Source organism: Ovis canadensis, chromosome 19 (genome assembly GCF_042477335.2).
Source record: "Ovis canadensis isolate MfBH-ARS-UI-01 breed Bighorn chromosome 19, ARS-UI_OviCan_v2, whole genome shotgun sequence".
Classification (NCBI taxonomy): Eukaryota; Metazoa; Chordata; class Mammalia; order Artiodactyla; family Bovidae; genus Ovis; species Ovis canadensis.
Genome location: NC_091263.1, coordinates 57,712,397 through 57,732,970, shown reverse-complemented (window position 1 = coordinate 57,732,970; position 20,574 = coordinate 57,712,397). Strand labels below are relative to the sequence as shown.

Sequence of the window (20,574 nt, the reverse complement as noted above, 5' to 3'; positions counted from 1 at the left end):
TGGGATTACTGGGTAAGGACATTTCGATGTGTGTTGTCAAATCCCAGCTGCTAGTGCCAGACCTCTTACATGGTTAAGTACTCAGTAAATAATTGTTGAGTGCATAAATGCCCCAATTTGTAATGCCCTAGCAGTATGCAAGAAGAGCCTTGTCTCCGGTCAGCCCACATAATATGAGTAATGATTAAAGCCGAATTTTGGTTTCTGTGAATCTGGTAATGAAATAACATATTTGCCTTAAGAAACAGAAGTAAAAAGTGAACCCTCCCTAAGTGATACATAGGTTTAATAGACTGCTGCTTTATTATCTCCGCGTTACAGATGGGGAGCTGGGGCTCAGAGGGGTTGGGTAACTAATTCAAGGTCACACAACTGGTAATTCCAGCTCGCTCTCTTGTCCTGGGATGCTGCCTTGGGAGACAGCACTGTGGGTGGGTCAGAATTATGGCTTTGGGATCAGGCATATTGGGGCAGATTTGGGTCTGAGTTGACGTTCTCTGGCTCTGGGTTTTGAGGTTCTTGGAGCCAGTACAGTGGGATGCAGCACCCCAAGTCTGAGGTTGAAAGTTTGAAGGCCTTGTGTGTTGAACTTAGAACTGGGCCAGAGGGTAGAGACCGGGAGTTCTGGACCAATGCCCAGGTTTTAGGGGCTCCAGTTCAAAGAGCTTTGGGTCTGAGTGTGCTGGAGTCTTAGGGCTTCAATTCTGAGGGCCCAGCTCAGGTTTTTGAGTCTGAAGAGCCAAGTTCAAGAGTTCCCCACAAAATCTGAATCTGAGGGGCTTGTAGAAAGTTTGTTGGTCTGCAAGGCACAGCATGAGAGTCCCATCCTGAAGGCCCTTTTTTCTGGGTCTTAGGGTTCTTTGGCCTGGGAGACCTGATGGGAAAGGGTCAGTTGTAAGTCAGGGTATACAGTTTTGAGGGCCTAACATGAGAAACCCCATCAAGGAAATGTTTGGGCCTGAGCGTTCCGGGAGCCTAGAGCCCAAGACGCCCTGTCTTCGGCTCTGAGGACCTCTGGGGGTGAGTGCCTAGGGTGAACTGTCCTGAGGTCTGAGGCGAGTGCTGAGAGTACCGAGCTCGCCGTGCGGCTACGTGGAGCTTGGAGGCGCAGATCCAGGACAGCTGTGACTGCGACGGTTTGGCCCTAGGACCCCGCGGGAGGTGGCAGCGCGAAAGGGTTGCCTTTGCCGACAGCCAAGGCGGCGGGGGCAGGTCGGCGCTAGGACCCCGCGGGCTCGGCGGGCGGCGGCGGCGGCGCGTGGGGCGGCGCGTGTTGACAGCGGCGGCGGCGGCAGAGCCCGGCGGGCGGCAGGAGTCGGCGCCCCGGGTTCCTGCCCCTGGACCGGAGGCGGTGGCGGACCGGCGTCCCGGGATGGCCTTCATGGAGAAGCCGCCGGCCGGCAAGGTGCTGCTGGACGACACGGTGCCGCTGACAGCGGCCATCGAGGCGAGCCAGAGCCTGCAGTCTCACACGGTGCGCGGCCCGCCGGTCGGGGCGGGCGGCGCGGGGCGGCCCCGGGCCTGGAGAGGGCTGCGGGCGGCCGGGCAGGGTCGCCCGGGAGGGGCCCGGGGCAGGGGCCGGCGGTCCGGGCCGAGAGGGCTCGGGCGTGGCGTCGCTTCTGGGCCAGGGTCCCCGGGGCCCAGGCGGCAGCCGAAGTCCTCAGGGGACAAGGGTGGTAACCGCAGCCCCTTGGACCGAGGGAGTGGGAGGGGCTCGGCGGTGCCCTGGGAAGGGACTCCGAGTCGGGGGAGGTGAGGGACCCCCGGGCCGGCTGAGGAAAGGGACCACTCAGGACCCTCTCCATTTCTCCTCTTTGGGGCGGCTGAGTTTCCCTCCTTTCAGCTGGGCATCCGAGTGGCGGGGATGAGGGTGTGCCGGGCCAAATGGAAGGATGACTTCATGGAGCCTACTTGTTGGGATGGCAGAGTGGCCGGTGTCTGAAGCCCTCTTTCCAGGTCAGCTGCTTGCCTGGGGCACGGGGAGATGGTGAGGGAGGCAGTTTGGGCTCCTGCCGAGGCAGGTGTTTGAAATTGCTCCTTCCCTCCTCTAACTTGCTCTTTAGCAGGCAGTGGTAGCATTCAATTGAGTTTAAAACCCACTGGAGTAGCATAAAGGAGTAATAGGTCCTCATAGTAAACACAGACAGAGTTCATTTCTGTTACATAGTGTCTTTTATGGGTCTTTAAAACCGTGGTGGTTTTCATGTGCCTGTACCTCTTTTTTTTTTTTTTTTGAAAAGCATACTGTGCATCATAATTTACCAGCAATAAAAAAAAAAAAAAAAAAAAAAAAAAACCAGGAGCTGCTAGCCAGTGGGACTTTGTTTGGGAAATAATGAATGGGGAGAGAGAGATTCCTTAGATTGTAATGTTTTGTTGGGTCACCAAATCAGATTCCGGCTCAGAGGCTTGTTTGTTTACCATTGCAGGGTGTTTGGGGTTCATCATCTGGAGCCTAAAGCCCCACAATAGCCTTCTGTTTCTCTTCTTGCTCAAGCTGTTCTGGCGACTTCAAAGACATCTTTTATTCTGTTGTATTAAAGTGGGACTTTTTTTGAACCTCAGTTTCCTCTTCCGACAGTCATGCTTTGTAGGGCTTGGATCGTTCAAAGTGTTCACTTCCAGTTTAGGAAAATGATCATGTATTTTTTTAAAGTGCATTTTATATCACTGTGCATGTCTTTAATTCTGTTCTACAGACTTGTGAGAAGGCACTGTATGGGACAGAATTTGTTAACTCCTCTGTAATTTGTGCTAAGGGAATAGGGGTTAGGAGTTGAAATTTAGGGCTGGGTATCAAGAATAAATTCTGCTATTTTAATTAGATTATTATTTTAACTTAACTGTTGACCAGTACATCTTATAACCTTTCAGGGAGTGGGGTTGGGTCTTAGGCTTATTTTGTACTGAGAGTCCAGAGAGAGTTGGTTATAAATGCTCACAGACTACTTCTTCCAGAAAGCATTTCATGATGGATGGCCACTGCCCCACTCCCTGTGTTCACCTCCACCTTAACCTTTATCCATTTATTCTGTATTTACTCCTTTAGTTTTCCACTCTACCAGGCTGTGAGAGGAGGGACGATTATTGTTCATTTTTGGGCCCCCAGTTCCAGGCATCGGATAGGATTTCATGTGTCTGTTGAATGAATAAATGAATGAATTGTAACAGTCCTTCGTCTTCTTTTCCGTTTGTGTTAAACAGTAGTGATAAAACATTGGAACAGCATGACATCTGAGGCTCTGCATTAAGGGGTCAGTGCTTCAGCAAAGTGGTGAAAGATGTCGTAGGATTCTGTTTTTATTGCAGAGGTTTTCTTTAAGAAATAAAATAATTTAGGGTAGAGAACAGGAGTTCCTATAATGATGACTGAACACCAAAGACAGTGACTCACAGGAGACACATAGAGGCAGATGTGGCAGAGTAAAAAAAAAAAAAATGCAGCATTGTCTTGCGTAATTTTTGACTGTTCAGTGTTCTTGTCATTTTAGCTGTAAAATATGAGACTGAAAAATATTGCATCAGCCCTGAACTTTACTGAGAAAATCCTATGCCGATGCAAACTTTTGGGACTAGTAGACTCTTAAGGGTAAGTCCCTTTAAAACAGGAACTGTTGGAAATTGTTTTGAAAAGCAGTAGTTGTTAAAAGTGGTATACAGAAGAAAAAGCCATTGTTTTCTGTTGGGAAGTTGGAAGATGGTTTTCTGGCTTGTTAGCTGAAGGGAGATGGTATCCGCAAAGTCAGAGGATCATCCTCCCTTTCAAATGCCAAATCTCTGTGAAGTTGCTCCTTGACTGTATATAGGACAGAAAGCTCTGGAGAGGGTGCATGGTAGACATCCTTTGGGTTGGACGAGGCAGGGCCCTAATGTGGGTTTGGGTTGACATGTCATGTGACGACATTGGTTGGGCAAGTCACTTAAGCTTTTTTTTTTTTTTTCCACCTAAGTTTTTTGATGTTTAGTTTTGTCACCTGTAAATGAGGTAATAAAATACCTGCCCTGCCTGCTTCCCAAGGTTGTTAAGAAAATCAGATGAAAAAGTCTTTACAAAGTATTTGTAAAGTACATTCCTTCCTCCTTCCATTTATTCGTTGTATGGCCATGTATATGCAAAGGGTTAAATACATTAATATATTTCGATTGCAAGTAAGCTAATTTCTGTCCATGGTTGCTTTTTTTTAATCAAGGTTGTTGAGCCTTGGGAAACAGGATTTATAGCAGAAAATGTTTTGTTCCATATGATTTAGAATTTATGGACTTGGGAGGGGGAAATTGTGTGGATTGGAAAATAGAGATGCCAGAAGGATGAAGGGAACACAAGGTCACCACCAGAAAGGCGTGTTGGGATGAAAAACCCACAGAAGGTGCAGGTTGGTAGGTGGTTCTGTGCCTGAATGTGGTTTGAATGATTTTATTTTCACATTTATGGAGCATGATGAATTTAGCTTCAGGAAATAGAGCAGGCTTCTGCTGCAAGGAAATGAAACTTCCATAAAATCAGAAAGGACAGTATTTAGAGATGCTTTCAGCAAGGGGAGTAGGGGAGTGGAAAGAGAAGAATTTTCCAGACAAGAGAGATTCTGGTAAAAGCAGCCCCCCAAGTAAATTGTGGGAAACTTTGGGAGCATTATGAATGAGTATGTAAGTTCTTGACTACATGAAAGGAAAGCTTTGGAAGTCAATAGACTGAAGAAAAATGCGTACCTAGCTGAAGTAGAAACCAGAGAACCTCCATTTTTGGAGAAGGTTGTTTTCAAATGTCTGTATCCAATTTTTGCTGGTCACTATGCTGCAGTTTGGAGAAGGCAATGGCACCCCACTCCAGTGCTCTTGCCTGGAAAATCCCATGGACGGAAGAGCCTGGTGGGCTGCAGTCCATGGGGTCGCTGAGGGTCAGACACGACTGAGCGACTTCACTTTGACTTTTCACTTTAATGCACTGGAGAAGGAAATAGCAACCCACTCCAGTGTTCTTGCCTGGAGAATCCCAGGGACGGGGGAGCCTGGTGGGCTGCCATCTATGGGGTCCCACAGAGTCAGACACGACTGAAGTGACTTAGTAGCATGCTGTAGTTTGATAGGTCTTAATCTCCGTTTCCTCCCTTTTTAACTGTTCTTCCTTGAGGTTCATCAGATTTAGGGTCCATTGACTGCATTTGGTGCATTTTGTTCTTGAGAAACAAAAGACAATTTAGTGGTATTTGAGGCATAACAGAGTATTTTACAAGTTGGTGGAAAAGATAATATTTCATGTCAAAATCTTTACTGAAAATGGATCTTACCTTGAACTCTGATTTTGGAAAGTGCATTCCTGCACAGCTTGTTTATTCAACAATACACGTTCCCTTAACAGAGATGTGCTGAGCACCTAGCATGTGCCAGACACCTGCTGGAGGTGAACGTCACAGCTCCTGCTCGCATGGAACTTTGTTCTGTCAGATTCTGAGGTCTTCTGTTTTCCAGGGTGTATGCAAATCGACCTGAATCTTTACTATCATAACAAAGAGTTTTGAAGTTGCTTTTGTGGCTTGGTTTATTGAACTTCAACCTCTTCTCACCTTTTGTTTTTTAAATAGTCTTTTAAACTCTATTCCCATATCACCAGAATACCTGTTCAAATGTGATGCCAAAACAGGAGATGTGGTTGCTTGAAGGCCCTGGCAGTTTAAATAGTCCAGTGCTCAATATCAGAATCCATCTGGGCTTCCTTTGGAGATGTTATTTGGAAACTTATTTTGATCACCAAGTTATATTGAATATTAAAAAAAAATTTTTTTTAGGGTGTTTGCGTAGACAAGTGGAAGCAGAATGATTGTTGCCTTGCAGCACTTGCACACATTATAATAAGATAATAATAGTGATTTTCCGGGAACTTAATCACTCATCTTCTACTTGGTTATATATTTTTCTGTGCTTGTCCTTGAAACCCCTGATGGATGCAGTCAGAAAACTGAACTGGATGCTTAGAGTTAATTTATAGATTCAGTCTCTTTCTACTAAAGAATCAATTGTTTTGCACCTTGATGTAGAGGCTGAGGACTCATAATTCTCATACCTCTTTTGAGGATTATCCCACTAGAAAGCTTTCTTGTTGTAGGAATACAGATAATAACCTGGCTGGAGGTGCTGGGAGGAAACAAGGATTCTGGGGTTAAGGTTTATTTTAAGTGAAAAGATACTTACTTACTTTGCTCCCCTGGGGGAATAATGAAAACAGCCACCCACGTACGTGTACATAGCTTCCATGTGTATTGTGATCTTGAGATTGTTCAAAATACAGGTTGTTGACTGAGCACCTCAATGGGTGCATCTGGGGCAAGTAAAACAAACCCTCTGTTCTCCATGGCAAGCAGGTGGTGTGAGGGGTTTCCAGGCAGCTTCATATGAAATGAAGCTCCTTTGTGTTCCATCCTGAAAATGGGCAAGCTAGACACAGGCATTGTTTCAGAACTCGTAAGTGATTAAGTGTAGGGGGGATGTTGTGGCAGGGAGAGCAGTAGGCTTTTCCTATTGTTTTTCCCCTAAACTGGCATTTGTCCTTGTCAGTGACTTCTTTCATGGATAACGTGCCCATGGTTTGGGGAAATTAAGACATAGCTCCTCTTCAGAGGTGATGAGGGGGGCCCTGTGTTTTCAGCTTGAAATTTTGACGAAGGGCTAAGAAACAGTTACTTGACCTTGAATAAGTACTTGGACCTCAGCAGAGGGAAGAATCCCTGCAGGTTGGCCGCTTAATCTCTGGCTGACTTTCTGACCACCAAATTTGAGGTAAATCTGGCCATTTCTAGCTCAGGATCACAACATCATGCATTTCCCCCAAAAGAGGACAGTTGAAAGCAAAAAGGAATTCCATTGTCATTATTGTCTTCAAATAATCCCGTAGTTATTTTTTAGTGGCTGACAGGGTATTCATTAACATAATGTTAGCTTGGGAAACTCAGTGCGGAGTAACAGGAGTCTTCCCTGGAAGCTGTTTGCTTGTGTCACAGCTTTATGTAATTCACATACCGTACAATTTACCCGTTTATGGTATATAGCTCGGCGGCTTTTGGGTATATTCACAGAATCATATGTCTGTTGCCATACTTAATTTTAGAACACTTTTTATTATCTTGAAAATAAGCCCCTGACCCCTTAGCCCTCACCTCGGAAAGTTTTGTGACATTGCCGGATGCTAACCCCAGGATGTATCCTGAGTCTTTTATCTCTTTGGGTCCAGCTCCTTCCAGGTATCTGATTCATCAAAGGCACAGATTCTCTGTAAACACGTGTAAATGTGTAAATGTGTTTATATGACCTCGCAGAACCTCTCTGACCTGAAACCTGCTCATGGGCTCTGGATCTTCAGGCTGGAATCACTGGAAGAATTTTGAAAACTGTAAACTTGAAGAGTTACTTATTTAAATTGGTGAGGGATATGCATTTTAAAAAATGCGCTGCACTGTCGCATATATTACCACTTAAAGAAAATCCTCTAAAAATGACTTTTGAACAACTCAGGGGTTTGGGCACTGGCCCTCCTTACACTGGGAAATCTGCATATGACCTTATAACCTGCCCTTTGTACTGGTGGACTCAACCAATCACATGTGGTGTAGTACCGCAGTACATATTTATTGGGGAAAAAAAAATTCCTCGTGTAAGTGGACCCACACAGTTCAAACCCATGCTGTTCAAGAGACGGCTGTGTTGAAAACAGTAGATGAATTATGTCCTGTGAGTGTGAAGAATTGCTCTGGGTCGAAGCCTGCCTGGTGCATGTAGGTGTGAGTGCCAGGTGACTTAGTGATCAGAGTGCACAGGGGAAGGGCAAAGGGCTCTGGGCCAAAAAGCCCTGGCCTCAGACCTGCCTCTTACCACAGCACCTCTGTTTATGATATTCAAACAAGGCTGCCCACATTTCTTTGACATGGCTTATCAGAAACAGGCCATTTCTCCTCATTTTTCAGCTGAGGCTTTTTCAGGGGGGCGGGGAGAAGTGAGGCTGTGCTTAGACAGCTCACCTCTTCCCCTTCCCACTCCCTGAATGGAGAGGGCCACATGGGCCACTGTTCAACCACTGTGGGTGCTTTTCTTTCTTTTTCTTTTTTAACTTGAAATTCAGCCTTTCATGTCTATCTATGTATTGCTGTTTTGATTCAAGCTAGCACAGTGTCTTCCACAGACAGGAAGCATTCAGTTAAGTATTGCTGAACCCGTGAGTTTGTTGAATGAATGCATTTATTCAGGGCGCAGCTCAGGAAGCCCTGCCTGTAGACTGCTACCTACTGTCTTACCTGCCAAACTACATGTGATTTCCTTCCTCTGTCATTCCTCCTCAGTTTTATTTGTGCGAAAGTCGCAAGCATTTTATACACAGATTAGTTCTTATTCCCTGTTCTCTGTTTATGGCCTCTCTCTCCAACACAGGTGAAACTATAAATAGCTGGAGGAGTGGGGCAGTGCCTTAGTGAACTTGCTCAATCTCTCCAGCCTCAGTGTCTTCTTTTAAATTTATTTGGCTGCACTGGGTCTTAGTTGCAGCATGGTACAGGGATTCTCTAGTCGTGCTTGTGGGCTCAGTAGTAGGGCCGCAAGGGCTTAGTTACCCTTTGGCGTGTGGGATCTTAGTTCCCCAGCCAGGGATTGAATCCATGTCCCCAGCACACAGGGTGGATTCTTAACCACTGGATCACCAGGAAAGTCCCAGCTCCAGTTCCTTCATCTGTAAAGTGGGGTTAGTACGAAGATGCTTGGGCTCTGACGAGTAACTGAACTCAGACACATGGGTCATTCTAAACAGAACTCAGCACGTAGATGTCACTGTTTTGGTTGTAGTTTACCCTCTGTATTTGTTGGGCTTCCCTAGTGGCTTAGACGGTAAAGCGTCTGTCTGGGTTCGCCTAGTAACTTTTTAGGCACTTGTACTTTTTTAGGCACTGAATGGAAAAAGGAAAATTATTTCTTTAAAAGTTTGTCTCACTGTCACCTGTGACTGCTAGAAAATAGCAAAAAAGACCAGTGACATTTCAAAGACTCCCAACCCTCTTCCCCGACTCCTTGTTTTTCCCTTTTACCCTGGAGGGACACACTCTGGCAGCCAGGCTCAGAGACAGAATAGAGCACAGGGTCTCCTTAACCAAGCCTGCCTGGCAGCAGAGCTGGCTGTTGGTGTTCAGCGACGGCAGGGGAGGTGGAAGAGGCAAGTGGGCAGACCACGGGCTCAGCCACCAGACCAGCAGAGGAGTTCCCGGAGGCCAGGCCCGAAGGGAGGAGGTCCCTGGCCAATGCCCACTTCAGCTCCTCACATCCCAGCTTTTGTTCATCATCAAAGGAATCCCCACATCAGTTCACACACACTTGACCTCTGGTAGCAGGGTGAAAAAATAAAATAGAAAGCCCTCTGCTTTGTTCTTTTCCCTGCCACTTCCTCTGACAAGTGACCATGCTCATCACCATTCGCAGGGGCGGAGGGGGAACAGGGAGCTGACATCTTCTGAACACTGCCTCCTGAGAAACGCACGCATATTCTGTGGCCCGACTGCCTTTTCCCTAAGACAGGCGCAGTCAGGCTGTGGGCTTGTGTCCCAGGCTTGGATGCAGCCTGCTCTGTGAAGCACAGGGTTTCTGCCATGCCAGAAAGCCTCGAAGATGTTGGGAACATTATCAAGCACTTAGTTTCCTATGTGCCAACCACTGGGTTGTGTATTCAGCTAAAAAGATGAATGAAATAGCGAGCTTACAACCCTGGTAGAGGTGGTAGACCCATAAACCAAAGGAGAAGTAGGTATTGAAAGTACCAGTCTACCTGGGAGCAGAGAGGGCAGGTGGGTGTGGCCGCACCCAGTTCTCCTGGGGGAACTAGGAAAGGCTTAACAGAGCCTTCCAGAGAGCTTGTTGTAAATCCACATTCCACAGGTCTTTTTTACCCCTTGCATACTCTTTTCATAATAATACTAAACTGTGAAAACCACCTCTGGAAGTGATTTTTAAATTAAAAAAATTTTTATTCAGATTAGCATGTTTTTAAAAATTATAATATTTTATCTTTGGGATCTGAATTACACTGGCTTCTGAAATCTTACCGTAAGAACTGTGATAAGGTAAATACACCTGCTGCTTCAGGCAGTTTTCAGAATAACCATTTTTACAATGATTCCCATTTCTTGTCTTTCTTACTAACTCATATTTTGCCATTGGCTTTTCCTTAAATCTGCCTTTAGTCACAGTCCATTATGGGTGTAAATGAAACCCTATATGACTAAAAAGAAAATAATTTTAAAAGCTACATAATGGTCAAAACCATCTTAAACCAACTAAAACTATGAGCACTTGGAGACCCTTTGTTTTGAGTTAAAGGGAAAAAATACTTCAATATTTATTGACAGATTTGTTTTAAAAGTAGAAATAGAAGTCTTAAAAGCTTCAACACATAAATTTGAAACACTTTCCAGAACCCCTAGTTGTTTATCTTGTTCCAAACTATTACTAACCCACCAAAAGGATCTCAGTTTAAAAAAGAGAATGAGAGAATGAGCAGCTATGTTCTCTGAGGTCAGGATGCACTTTCAGGATGCAGAAGGTCTTTAGTTCATTCATCAGATGCTGCTGAGTATACCCCTGTGTTCCTGGCACCATCCTAGGCACTTAGGATGCAGGTCTAAGCAAGGCAGACTCAATCCCTGCCTTCATTGGTTCATTCATCACACAGAGATTTATTGTAGAGGTTTCTGGTGTAGATGAAAAGATGGAAAAGGAGACTAGAGCCAATTGTGGGGTCCTTGGATGCCACACTAAAGAATCTGAATAGCAGGGAGGGGCTCAAAGCACACATGTAGCAGAAGGTGGTATTTTAGGAACTTCATTTGTTGGCAGTGTGCAAGGTTCAGTAAGAAAGGTGGAAGGAAGAGGAGAAGACTCCAGAGTGATCATGAAGCGGTGAAGTTAGAAAAGCCACATCTCAAGTCAGTGGCAGGAGGGAAACAGGAACACTAGAAATGATTACAAAAAGAGTATGAGGTAAGCAGTGGGTAGCTGGTCTTCCCAGAAAGATGGTGAATCTGAGTCTGGTTTTAGACAGTACTTGTCATGAGAACAGTTAGCATTGTTACAGCACTTTTTATATGCCCTGTGCTGATTTGGTAAGTTTTAACCCATGCAATTCATGGGGTCGCAAAGAGTCAGACATGACTGAGCGACTGAACTGAACTGAACTGAACCGAACCCATGTAAATGTAATCACTGTGTAACATTTTCATTACTTGAAATATTTTCTTGGTCCTCTTTGCAGTCAGTACCTGGCAACTACTGATCTGCTTTCCGTTACTGTTGTTTCACCTTTTCTGGAATGTCCTCTATAAATGGAATTTTGTAGGATGTAATTGGTGTCTGGCTCCTTTCACTTAGTTTAGAGCTTTGAGCTTCCTCCATACTGTTGCATGTTTGTCGTTGTTTTTAAGGGAAAGCAGGTTTATTAGGAAAGATACTCCACAGATAGAGTGTGGTTCTTCTGTTGCATGTCTTGTTGTTGTTGTGTGTTTTTTATTACTGAGTAATGTTCCACTGTTTGAAGGTTCCACAACTTGTTAGCGGTTGACCAGTTAGTAGACTTTTGGGTTGTTTCCAGGTTGGGGCTAATCATGAATAGAGATGCTATGAACATACAAGTCTTTGTGTAGATGTGTTTTCATTTCTCCTGGGTAAGTACCTAGGGATGGAATTGCTTAGTCACCTGCTAAGTGAATATTTAACTTTATAAAAAATTGCCAGAGTTTTCTAGATTCTCATCTGATCCTCATAACCCCTCTGAATTGTGTCTGTTATCATCACCATTTTTTCAGTTGGAAAATAGTCAAGTGCAGAAAAGTTGGAGGAAAGTAAAGTACGTATCTTGCTCCAGGGCATAAGGGTGGGGGGCGGCCGAATGAAGGTTTTTCTGATGCCTTTGGGCGATGTTGGGAGCCATTTCCAGCCTGATCTGTTGTTAGGGCCACACCTGTTTGGTGGCTCCCCCACGCCTAGGCCTAGCCAAGGACAAACCAGTGGGCCTTCTGCAATCTACAGAACCAGACACTAACTTGAGTGACCACTTTCTCAGTTCCTCTATTCGAGCTGCTAGGAGTGGAAGGATGAAGAAACAGGTGAAATTAAATAGCATATTCTGCTTAACCCACTCTCTCTGAAATACTGTCATCAGTTATATGCAATCACTGTAAAGATTCTCAATGTATTTTACATTTGTCATAGGAAGCTTTTGAAATCTGGTGTGTATTTCCCAGTTACAACGTATCTCATTTAGGACTAGCCTCATTCCAGGTGCTCAACAGCCACACATTTTTTGTGGCTACTGTACGGGACAGCACAAATATAGGTATTAAAAATAATATCCAGAGGTACAGTTACTGAAATGGAAAAAAATTCATGTTATATTAAGTGAAAAAAAGTCATAACACTATATTTGGTATGCTTGTATTTTTATAATTACATGTTGTATCTGCAAATATGTCATCTATAACCATATTGGCCAGTACTGTAGCCACTGGACTACTTAATTGTTAAAAAGATAATGTTTCTTCGTATTTGGCTGTGCTCCGTCTTCCTTGTTGCTCGGGGTTCTCTCTAGCTGTGGCGCGGAAGCTGCTCTCTAGGTCGATGCACGGGCCTCTCAGTGCGGTGGCTTCTCTTGCTGTGGGGCACAGGCTCCAGGCGCAGGAGCCGCAGTCGCTGTGGCCCCCGGGCTCCAGAGCACAGGCTCAGTAGTTGTGGTGCGCGGGCGTAGTTGCACGCGGGATCTTCTCGGATCAGGGCTCAAACACGTGCCTCCTGCATCAGCAGGTGGATTCTTTACTACTGAGCCACCAGGGAAGCCCTGGACTACTTAAATTTAATAAAGTTAAATAAAAGTTAAAATTCTGTCCTTAAGTCAAACACGGGCCACTTGTGCCTCGTGGCCGCCACATTCAACCTCGCATCCTTGGGTCACTACTCTCTGCAGTCTGCCAACCCGACTGAGAAGGACTGAGACAGTAGTATCTGCCAGCCCTGCATCCAGCGGGGCTTGGTGACCTTTGAGATCCAGAGCCTCCACGGGCTTCAACAGTGAAACACAAGAAAGAGGTTCACCTATCCTGCAACCGCTGTTAGTGTTTAATGGGGGCAGCGTGTGGAGACACGGCAGTCTAATCAAAGACCCTGTTCTGTTTTGGTACAACTGCCATTCAGATTGCCGAGTATTCAAAGCATCGACTTCAGACACGTTCATGTAAAAATGCTCCTTTCTGCTTCAGAACATGCCTAGTATTCATGGTGGGGCTTGTTTAAGATCGTTTTCTTATTTATACACACTTTCTATGCAGTGCCCAGATAACATCCATCCTGGAAGCTCATAGACAACAGTTTGTGTACCTGTAGCAGGAAGTGGGTTGCAAAGTGCAGGGTATTAACGTCTAGGGGTGCTGTGAGAGCTCAGCTCCCCCAGGCCCCAGTTACCCTCCTCTCTTGGCCCTCACTCTGTCCCAGCCTCTCCTCTTCCCAACTTGACGGACTGGTTCTGCTCGTTCAGCCAACCTCAGAATGAGGGGAAGATGGTAGGAAAGCATTCTGCCCAGGGCCATAGAACCGGGGAACTCCTGTGCCCATGGGGTCAGGCCGTTCTCAGCACTTACTAGCTGAGCGCCCTTGTTTAGGGCATCTACTGTCTTTGAGCCCCGGGATTGTTGTAAAAGAGTGACGTCTACCTCCACGCATTGCTGGGAGATGGGGCACAGAAGGCGTAGAGTAAGTGCTCCATAAATGGCAGTTATTACCTTCAGCTCTGAAGACAGAGGTGGCAGCATGGTGTGCATAGTCACATACGTGGTTGGTTATGAATTGGGAGTAGTGTCTCAGGAGAACACAGTGACATTTTTAGGCCAGGCAGCATGAGTTTCTGTGTAGTCAACTCTCTGTCATCCTTAGTGATGGTGAGCAGTTCTACTATAAATTATTGAAAGCAGTAGGGACTCCCCTAGCTTGACTTCTACTTTCAAGCTTTTTTTTTTTTCCCTCCCGCCAAATGTTTTACCGCCCCTGATACAAAGAGTTCATTTGTTTGACTTTCATCTTCTGTTTTTCCAGTCTTCCCAGCATAGTAAAAGTGCTGATGATTTGTAAATTGACCAAAAGTTCCCTTGCCAAAGGAAAAAAGATGCTAGTTTGCATTTATCATTGATAACATACTATACTCGTATCCAAGCTTGGATAATTTTGATCCTTATCTTACTACTAGAGATTCTTTAAAGTACCATGTTTTAAATGATATGTATGACAAACCAAGGAACTTAAAAAAAAATGGTTTTTCCTGATATGAAATGTAATATGTGCTCATTGAGGATCAAGTGAAAAATACAAAAGACAAAATAGCTATGAGAATTTAAATCACAGATAATTTGACCTCTGGAGATAACAGATATTAACATTTGGTGTAGTTCCTTCTTTTGATCTATGTCATCCCAGAATTTTTTATCCTTTTTTAATAATTAACATCACAGCACATACCTTTTCCCAGGTAATGAAAATCATTTCAGTACATCCTTTTAAAGGCTTGCATATTCTTCCACTATGTACATAAACCATAAATAACTTGCCTATCTCCAGGTCATCTTGGGCTGTCCTTGTGGCTCAGCTGGTAAAGAATCCGCCTGCAATGCCAGAGACCTGGGTTCAATCCCTGGGTTGGGAAGATCCCCTGGAGAAGGGAAAGGCTCCCCACTCCAGTATTCTGGCCTGGAGAACTCCATGGACTATATGGTCCACGAAGTTGCAAAGAGTCGGACAGGACTGAGCGACTTTCACTTTCAGGTTATCTTAGGGAGGAGGCTTTTTAATTAGCCTGCTTTAAAACTGGGTGTAGAAGCTGGGACGAGGCTGGAGGAATGGTATTCCTTGCTAGCAGTCGGAGACTAATAAAAATTGTTTTCCATGTTCCTAGGGAATGGCTGTTCCTTCTTCCCTCTGTGCTCTTGGTGCTGCTGCTGACTCCTGTACTTACAGGTTAAAGCCATGACAGATTTCCCCTTGAACACCTTGGCTTTGCTATTTTTTCTTTTAATATTTATTTTGGGGAGCTTCCCAGGTGGCTCAGTGCTAAACAATCTGCCTACCAAGCAGGAGACTCAGGTTCGATCCCTGGGTCAGGAAGATCCCCTGGAGTAGGAAATGGCAACCCATTCCCGTGTTCTTGTTCTTGCCTGGAGAATCCCATAGGCAGAGGATCCTGGCCAGCTACAGTCCATGGGGTCACCAGGAGTTGGACACGACTGAGGGACTGAGCCTGCACGCACACCGGGTCTTGGTTGTGTCATGTGGGATCTGGCTGCCTCACTAGGGATTGAACCGGTGCCCCTGCATCAGGAGCCTCACCCACTGAGCCACCCAGGGAAGTCCTTGGCTATGTTTTTAGCAGGAAAGAAAACAGTTAGAAAGCCAGCCTTTGTGCTGGCTGCTCTAAGTACACGATGTCACTGAATATTCGCCACAGCCCTGTTGGAAAGGTACGATCTTGCAGATGAGGAAACCGAGGCTCAGAGGAGTTGGCTCACAAAACTGGTAAGTGGCAGAGAGCTGCTGTGCCTTCCCCCGCGGTCCCTGGTCGTGGCTGATCACCACACAGTGACCGGCTAGAAGGATTTGGGGTGGCCTGGCTTCCAGGCAGTGGCAAGCGAGGACAGAGCAAGAAGCAGCCCGAGGAAGATGAGTGCTTCTGCCCTGGTCCCTAGGTTGGCAGCAGCTGAGAGTGTGAGGGGTGAGAAGTTGGCCGTCTGAGACACCAGAACCCACATAAAAGTCACGATCGCCAGCCAGATCAGAACGTGTGTGTTTGTGTTTTCTAGCTAGTTAAATATGTTGTGTGTGATTCTGACTTCATGTTCTCTGCATCTGTTTCTACCCTTTTAGGGCATTGGCTTAAGAGATGTGAGGGCTATTGAACAAGCAAAGGTCATATTTCATTTTTAATTACTATTTAATTGAGTCTCCAGATTTTCTAGGGTTTATTTTCTTTGCTTTGATGTAAGATGGAATTCATGAGTTTCCATCCTAGCAAATTATGTAATGGTTTTGGTGTCATTTAGGGGTCTCTGTACTAGAGAGCAGTTACAGGAACTGCTGATTAAAACACCGTATCCATCCGGTAGTCGTGTCTGAGGTCAAAAGCATTTTTGAACGCTGCTTTGCAGTATCTCTCCTGGCTGGAACGTGGACTGCCTTTGAAGTCAGCGTAGAGACCAGCTCCCCCGGCAGACCATCCGACCATCCGGAAGGGGAGAGCATGGGCTTCAAAAGGCCTAAGAGAAGGACGCATGCGCAGTCGTTCTTTTAAGGACTCTGACTCTCATTTCCGGGATCAAAGCATGTTTGTGACGTGGTCCTTGTCCCTTCTGTGAACGCAGAGTGGAAACTGGAGACTTTGTTTTGCATAAAGTTAAAGCACAAGGTTCTGTGATTCAGTCAGTTAGGTTTTGGGTTTTTTCCAGTTAGGTTTTAAATGAAATTTATTTCATGTGGTTGAAAAGGAGATACACTTGACTTCACTCAGTTGCCAAAACTTAGGTGAACATAGCAGTGATTCTTCAGATGCCTTTTTTTTTTTTGCCTTTATTTATTTTACTATATTTGTTTCTTTAATTGGAGAATAATTGCTTTACAATATTGGGTTCGTTTCTGCCATATCAGCGTGAATCAGCCACGGGTATACATGTGTCCCCTCCGTTTGAGCCTCCCTCCCGCCTCCCACCCCACCTCACCCCTCTAGGTTGTCTCGAGCGCTGGGTTGAGCTCCCTGCCTTATACAGCATATTCCTACTGGCTATCTGTTTTACATATGGTAATCTGTGTGTTTCCATGCTGCCCACACTGTGTGCACAAGTCTGTTCACTATGTCTGCATCTCCGCTGCTGCCCTGCAGATAGGTTCATCAGTACTGTCTTTGTAGGTTCCATACATATGCACTGTTGACAACAGCTAGGACATGGAAGTGTCCTACATGCCCGTTGACAGATGAACGGACAAAGAAGCTGTACACAAATACCATGGAATATAGTCATAAAGAAGAACACACACTCAGTCCTAATGAGGTGGATGAACCTAGAGCCTGTTATACAGAGTGAAGTAAGTCAGGAAGAGAAAAACAAATATCGTATATTAATGCGTGTATATGGAATGTAGGGAGATGGTACTGATGAACCGATCTGCAGGGCAGCCGTCAGGATGCAGTCATAGACAACAGATGCCTTATTAAAACCGTAATGCTTTAATTTGTTTGGGGGCAGGTTTTGTACATTATTGGCTTGCATAGCAGTTAAAGCACAGGCACATTCTAGCTCTGAAAATCTGCAGATGAAACAATGGTAATGACTATCTAGAGAGCAAGGAGTAATCATTCGTTCTCAGTGAAATATTAAGGATTGTAAGCAGCCCGGCAGGTGCCCTGCGCGCCGAGCGGAAGTCCTGCAACCGTGAGAGTTTCTTCAGGAAGCTTGCTGTCCTGCAGGGCCCTGCCGCCCACTGCCCTGCTATCACTGTGATAGCACAGGTCTGTGTATTGATTTTCATGAAGTCTGAGGGCCTGGGAGATTGTGGGGATTCTCTGGAGAGCACTTTTAGACTTTAGCTGGATGCGGGTGCACATGAGGGTGGCAGTATGCCACCTGTTCCCCGAAGGGGCACGTGATCAGTTAACAGACACGCGCCACCGAGCATTCGCTGGGCTTCTGCCCCTCGGCCTGACCTTGTGCTGAGCGCTGTTTGGAATGCAGAGAAATGTGTGATTTTAGCCTTTGAAGAACTCAGTCCGGTCGGAGAGACACTCCCTCCCCAAACGTAGACAGACATGGGACAAAGATAACCCTGATATGGTTAAAATGCTGAATGTCCCAAGTTTTGACTAGGCAGAAGAGCAAAGGGAAAGAAGTAGATAATGGGTGTTCAGGCTCTGCGGGGTCTGATTAGGTAGAGGAGGAATCAATACAAAGAAAGGATTAGGACAGTTCGGGCAGGTGATAGAAGAGCATGGATGCCAGGCTGCGGAGTTTGGGTTTTATCCTGTGGCCAGTGGGAGCCCCTGCAGGCTCCTGCCCAGGGAAGTAGCACAGTGTTGGGTGTCCAGCAGGGTCACTTGTGCTCAGCATTCCCTGGGGGGTCTGGCAGTGAACTGGGAGTGCTGTGGTGTCTGGTCACTGGAGACCCAGATCTGGCCTCCTATCCCAAATCTGTTTTCTAGTCAAGGTATTGATCGTTTCAGAGACTCTGCCCCTGGCTGTAAATGAAGCTTCCTGTTTCTTCCTTGCTTTCCTGAAGGGACATTGGTGAATCCCGTGAGTGGGGCCACCACCACAGGACTGTGCGGGGAGTGCTGGAGGGCTCAGGTTAGGCACCTCCCATACCCAAGAAGAAAGGAGAGTCCCTGCGAAGAGGTGGGGAGGGCTGGGAGTGGGAGCAGAGGGCACTGTGAATTGTGGTGGGTGCTTGGTTCACTGGTTCCCTTCCTCTCAGGAGAGGGTTTTTTTTTTTTTTGTAGCGTGAAGCTGCTTCCTATCTACAAGGTTTTAGAACAGTGATTCTTGCCTCTGGCAGCACAGTGGAATCAGTGGGGAACTTTTAAGACCTACTAATGCCTGTGCCTCTATAATGAAAAGACATCTTTTGGGGGTGTTAGTTCTAGAAGGTCTCGTAGGTCTTCATAGAACTGTTCAACTTCAGCTTCTTCAGCGTTAACTGGTCGGGGCATAGACTTGGATTACCGTGATATTGAATGGTTTGCTTTGGAAACGAACAGAGATCATTCTGTCGTTTTTGAGATTGCATCCAAGTACTGCATTTCGGACTCTTTTGCTGACCATGATGGCTACTCCGTTTCTTCTGAGGGATTCCTGCCCAAAGTAGTAGATATGATGGTCATCTGAGTTAACTTCACCCACTCCAGTCCATTTTAGTTCACTGATTCTTAGAATGTCGATGTTCACTCTTGTCACCTCCTGTTTGACCACTTCCAATTTGCCTTGATTCTTGGACCTGACATTCCAGGTTCCTATGCAATATTGGTCTTTACAGCATCGAACCCTGCTTCCATCACCAGTCCCATCCACAGCTGGGTGTTGTTTTTGCTTTGGCTCCATCCCTTCATTCTTTCTGGAGTATTTCTCCACTGATCTCCAGTAGCATACTGGGCATCTACTGACCTGGGGCGTTCCTCTTTCAGTGTCCTATCATTTTGCCTTTTCATAGTGTTCATGGGGTTGTCAAGGCAAGAATACTGAAGTGGTTTGCCATTCCCTTCTCCAGTGGACCACATTCTGTCAGAACTCTCCACTATGACCCATCCATCTTGGGTGGCCCCACATGGCATGGCTTAGTTTCATTGAGTTAGACGAGGCTGTGGTCCATGTGATCAGATTGGCTAGTTGTCTTTGATTGTAGTTTCAGTCTGTCTGCCCTCTGATTCCCTGTCTCAGTGCCTGCCATCTTACTTGGGTTTCTCTTACCTTGAATGTAGGGGTCTCTTTTCACAGCTGCTCCAGCAAAGTGCAGCCACGGCTCCTTACCTCGGGATGCAGGGTAGCTCCTCTAGGCCGCTGCCCCTGACCTCCTGCGCAGGGTAGCTCCTCTCAGCCGCAGCCACTGCGCTCCTGCGCCGTCGCGGCTGCCCAGCAAGGAAGTCAGGGAACACCTGGAGTAACAGGCAAATTTGGCCATGGAGTATAGAATGAAGCAGAGCAAAGGCTAATAGAGTTCTGCCAAGAGAACACACTGGTCATAGCAAACGCCCTCTTCCAACAACACAAGAGAAGACTCTGCATACGAACATCACCAGATTGTCGACACCGAAATCAGATTGATTATATTCTTTGCAGCCAAAGATGGAGAAGCTTTATACAGTCAGCAAAAACAAGACCGGGAGCTGACTGTAGCTCGGATCATGAACTCCTTATTGCCAAATACAGACTGAAATTGAAGAAAGTGGAGAAAACCACTAGACCATTTAGGTATGACCTAAATCAAATCCCTTATGATTATACAGTGGAAGTGAGAAATAGATTTAAGGGACTAGATCTGATAGAGTGCCTGATGAACTATGGATGGAGGTTTGTGACATTGTACAGGAGACAGGAATCAAGACCATCCCCAAGAAAAAGAAATGCCAAAAAGCAAAATGGCTGTCTGGGGAGGCCTTACAAATAGCTGTGAATAGAAGGGAAGTGAAAAGCAAAGGAGAAAAGGAAAGATACACCCATTTGAATGCAGAGTTCCAAAGAATAGCAAGGAGAGATAAAAAAGCCTTCCTCAGCGATCAATGCAAAGAAATAGAGGAAAACAAGAGAATGGGAAAGACTAGAGATCTTTTCAAGAAAATTAGAGATACAAAGGGAACATTTCATGCAAAGATGTGCTCAATAAAGGACAGAAATGGTAGGGACCTAACAGAAGCAGAAGATATTAAGAAGAGGTGGCAAGAATACACAGAAGAACTGTACAAAAAAGATCTTTACAACCCAGATAATCATGATGGTGCGATCACTCACCTAGAGCCAGACATCGTGGAATGTGAAGTCAAGTGGG

At 45.8% G+C, this 20,574-nt stretch overlaps 1 protein-coding gene across 11 annotated transcripts in view; it reads left to right on the top strand.

Moving 5' to 3' along the window:
• The first annotated feature begins 362 nt into the window (after window positions 1-362).
• The window catches only part of PXK (PX domain containing serine/threonine kinase like), an 82,828-nt gene continuing 62,616 nt past the window's right edge, over window positions 363-20,574 (top strand). For all 11 annotated transcript variants that reach the window (XM_069560516.1, XM_069560514.1, XM_069560524.1 and 8 more), the window contains exon 1: window positions 363-1,474. In XM_069560516.1, coding sequence (XP_069416617.1) covers window positions 1,373-1,474 — 102 coding nt within the window. In that variant the 5' untranslated portion in view covers window positions 363-1,372. The remainder of the gene's footprint in view (window positions 1,475-20,574) is intronic.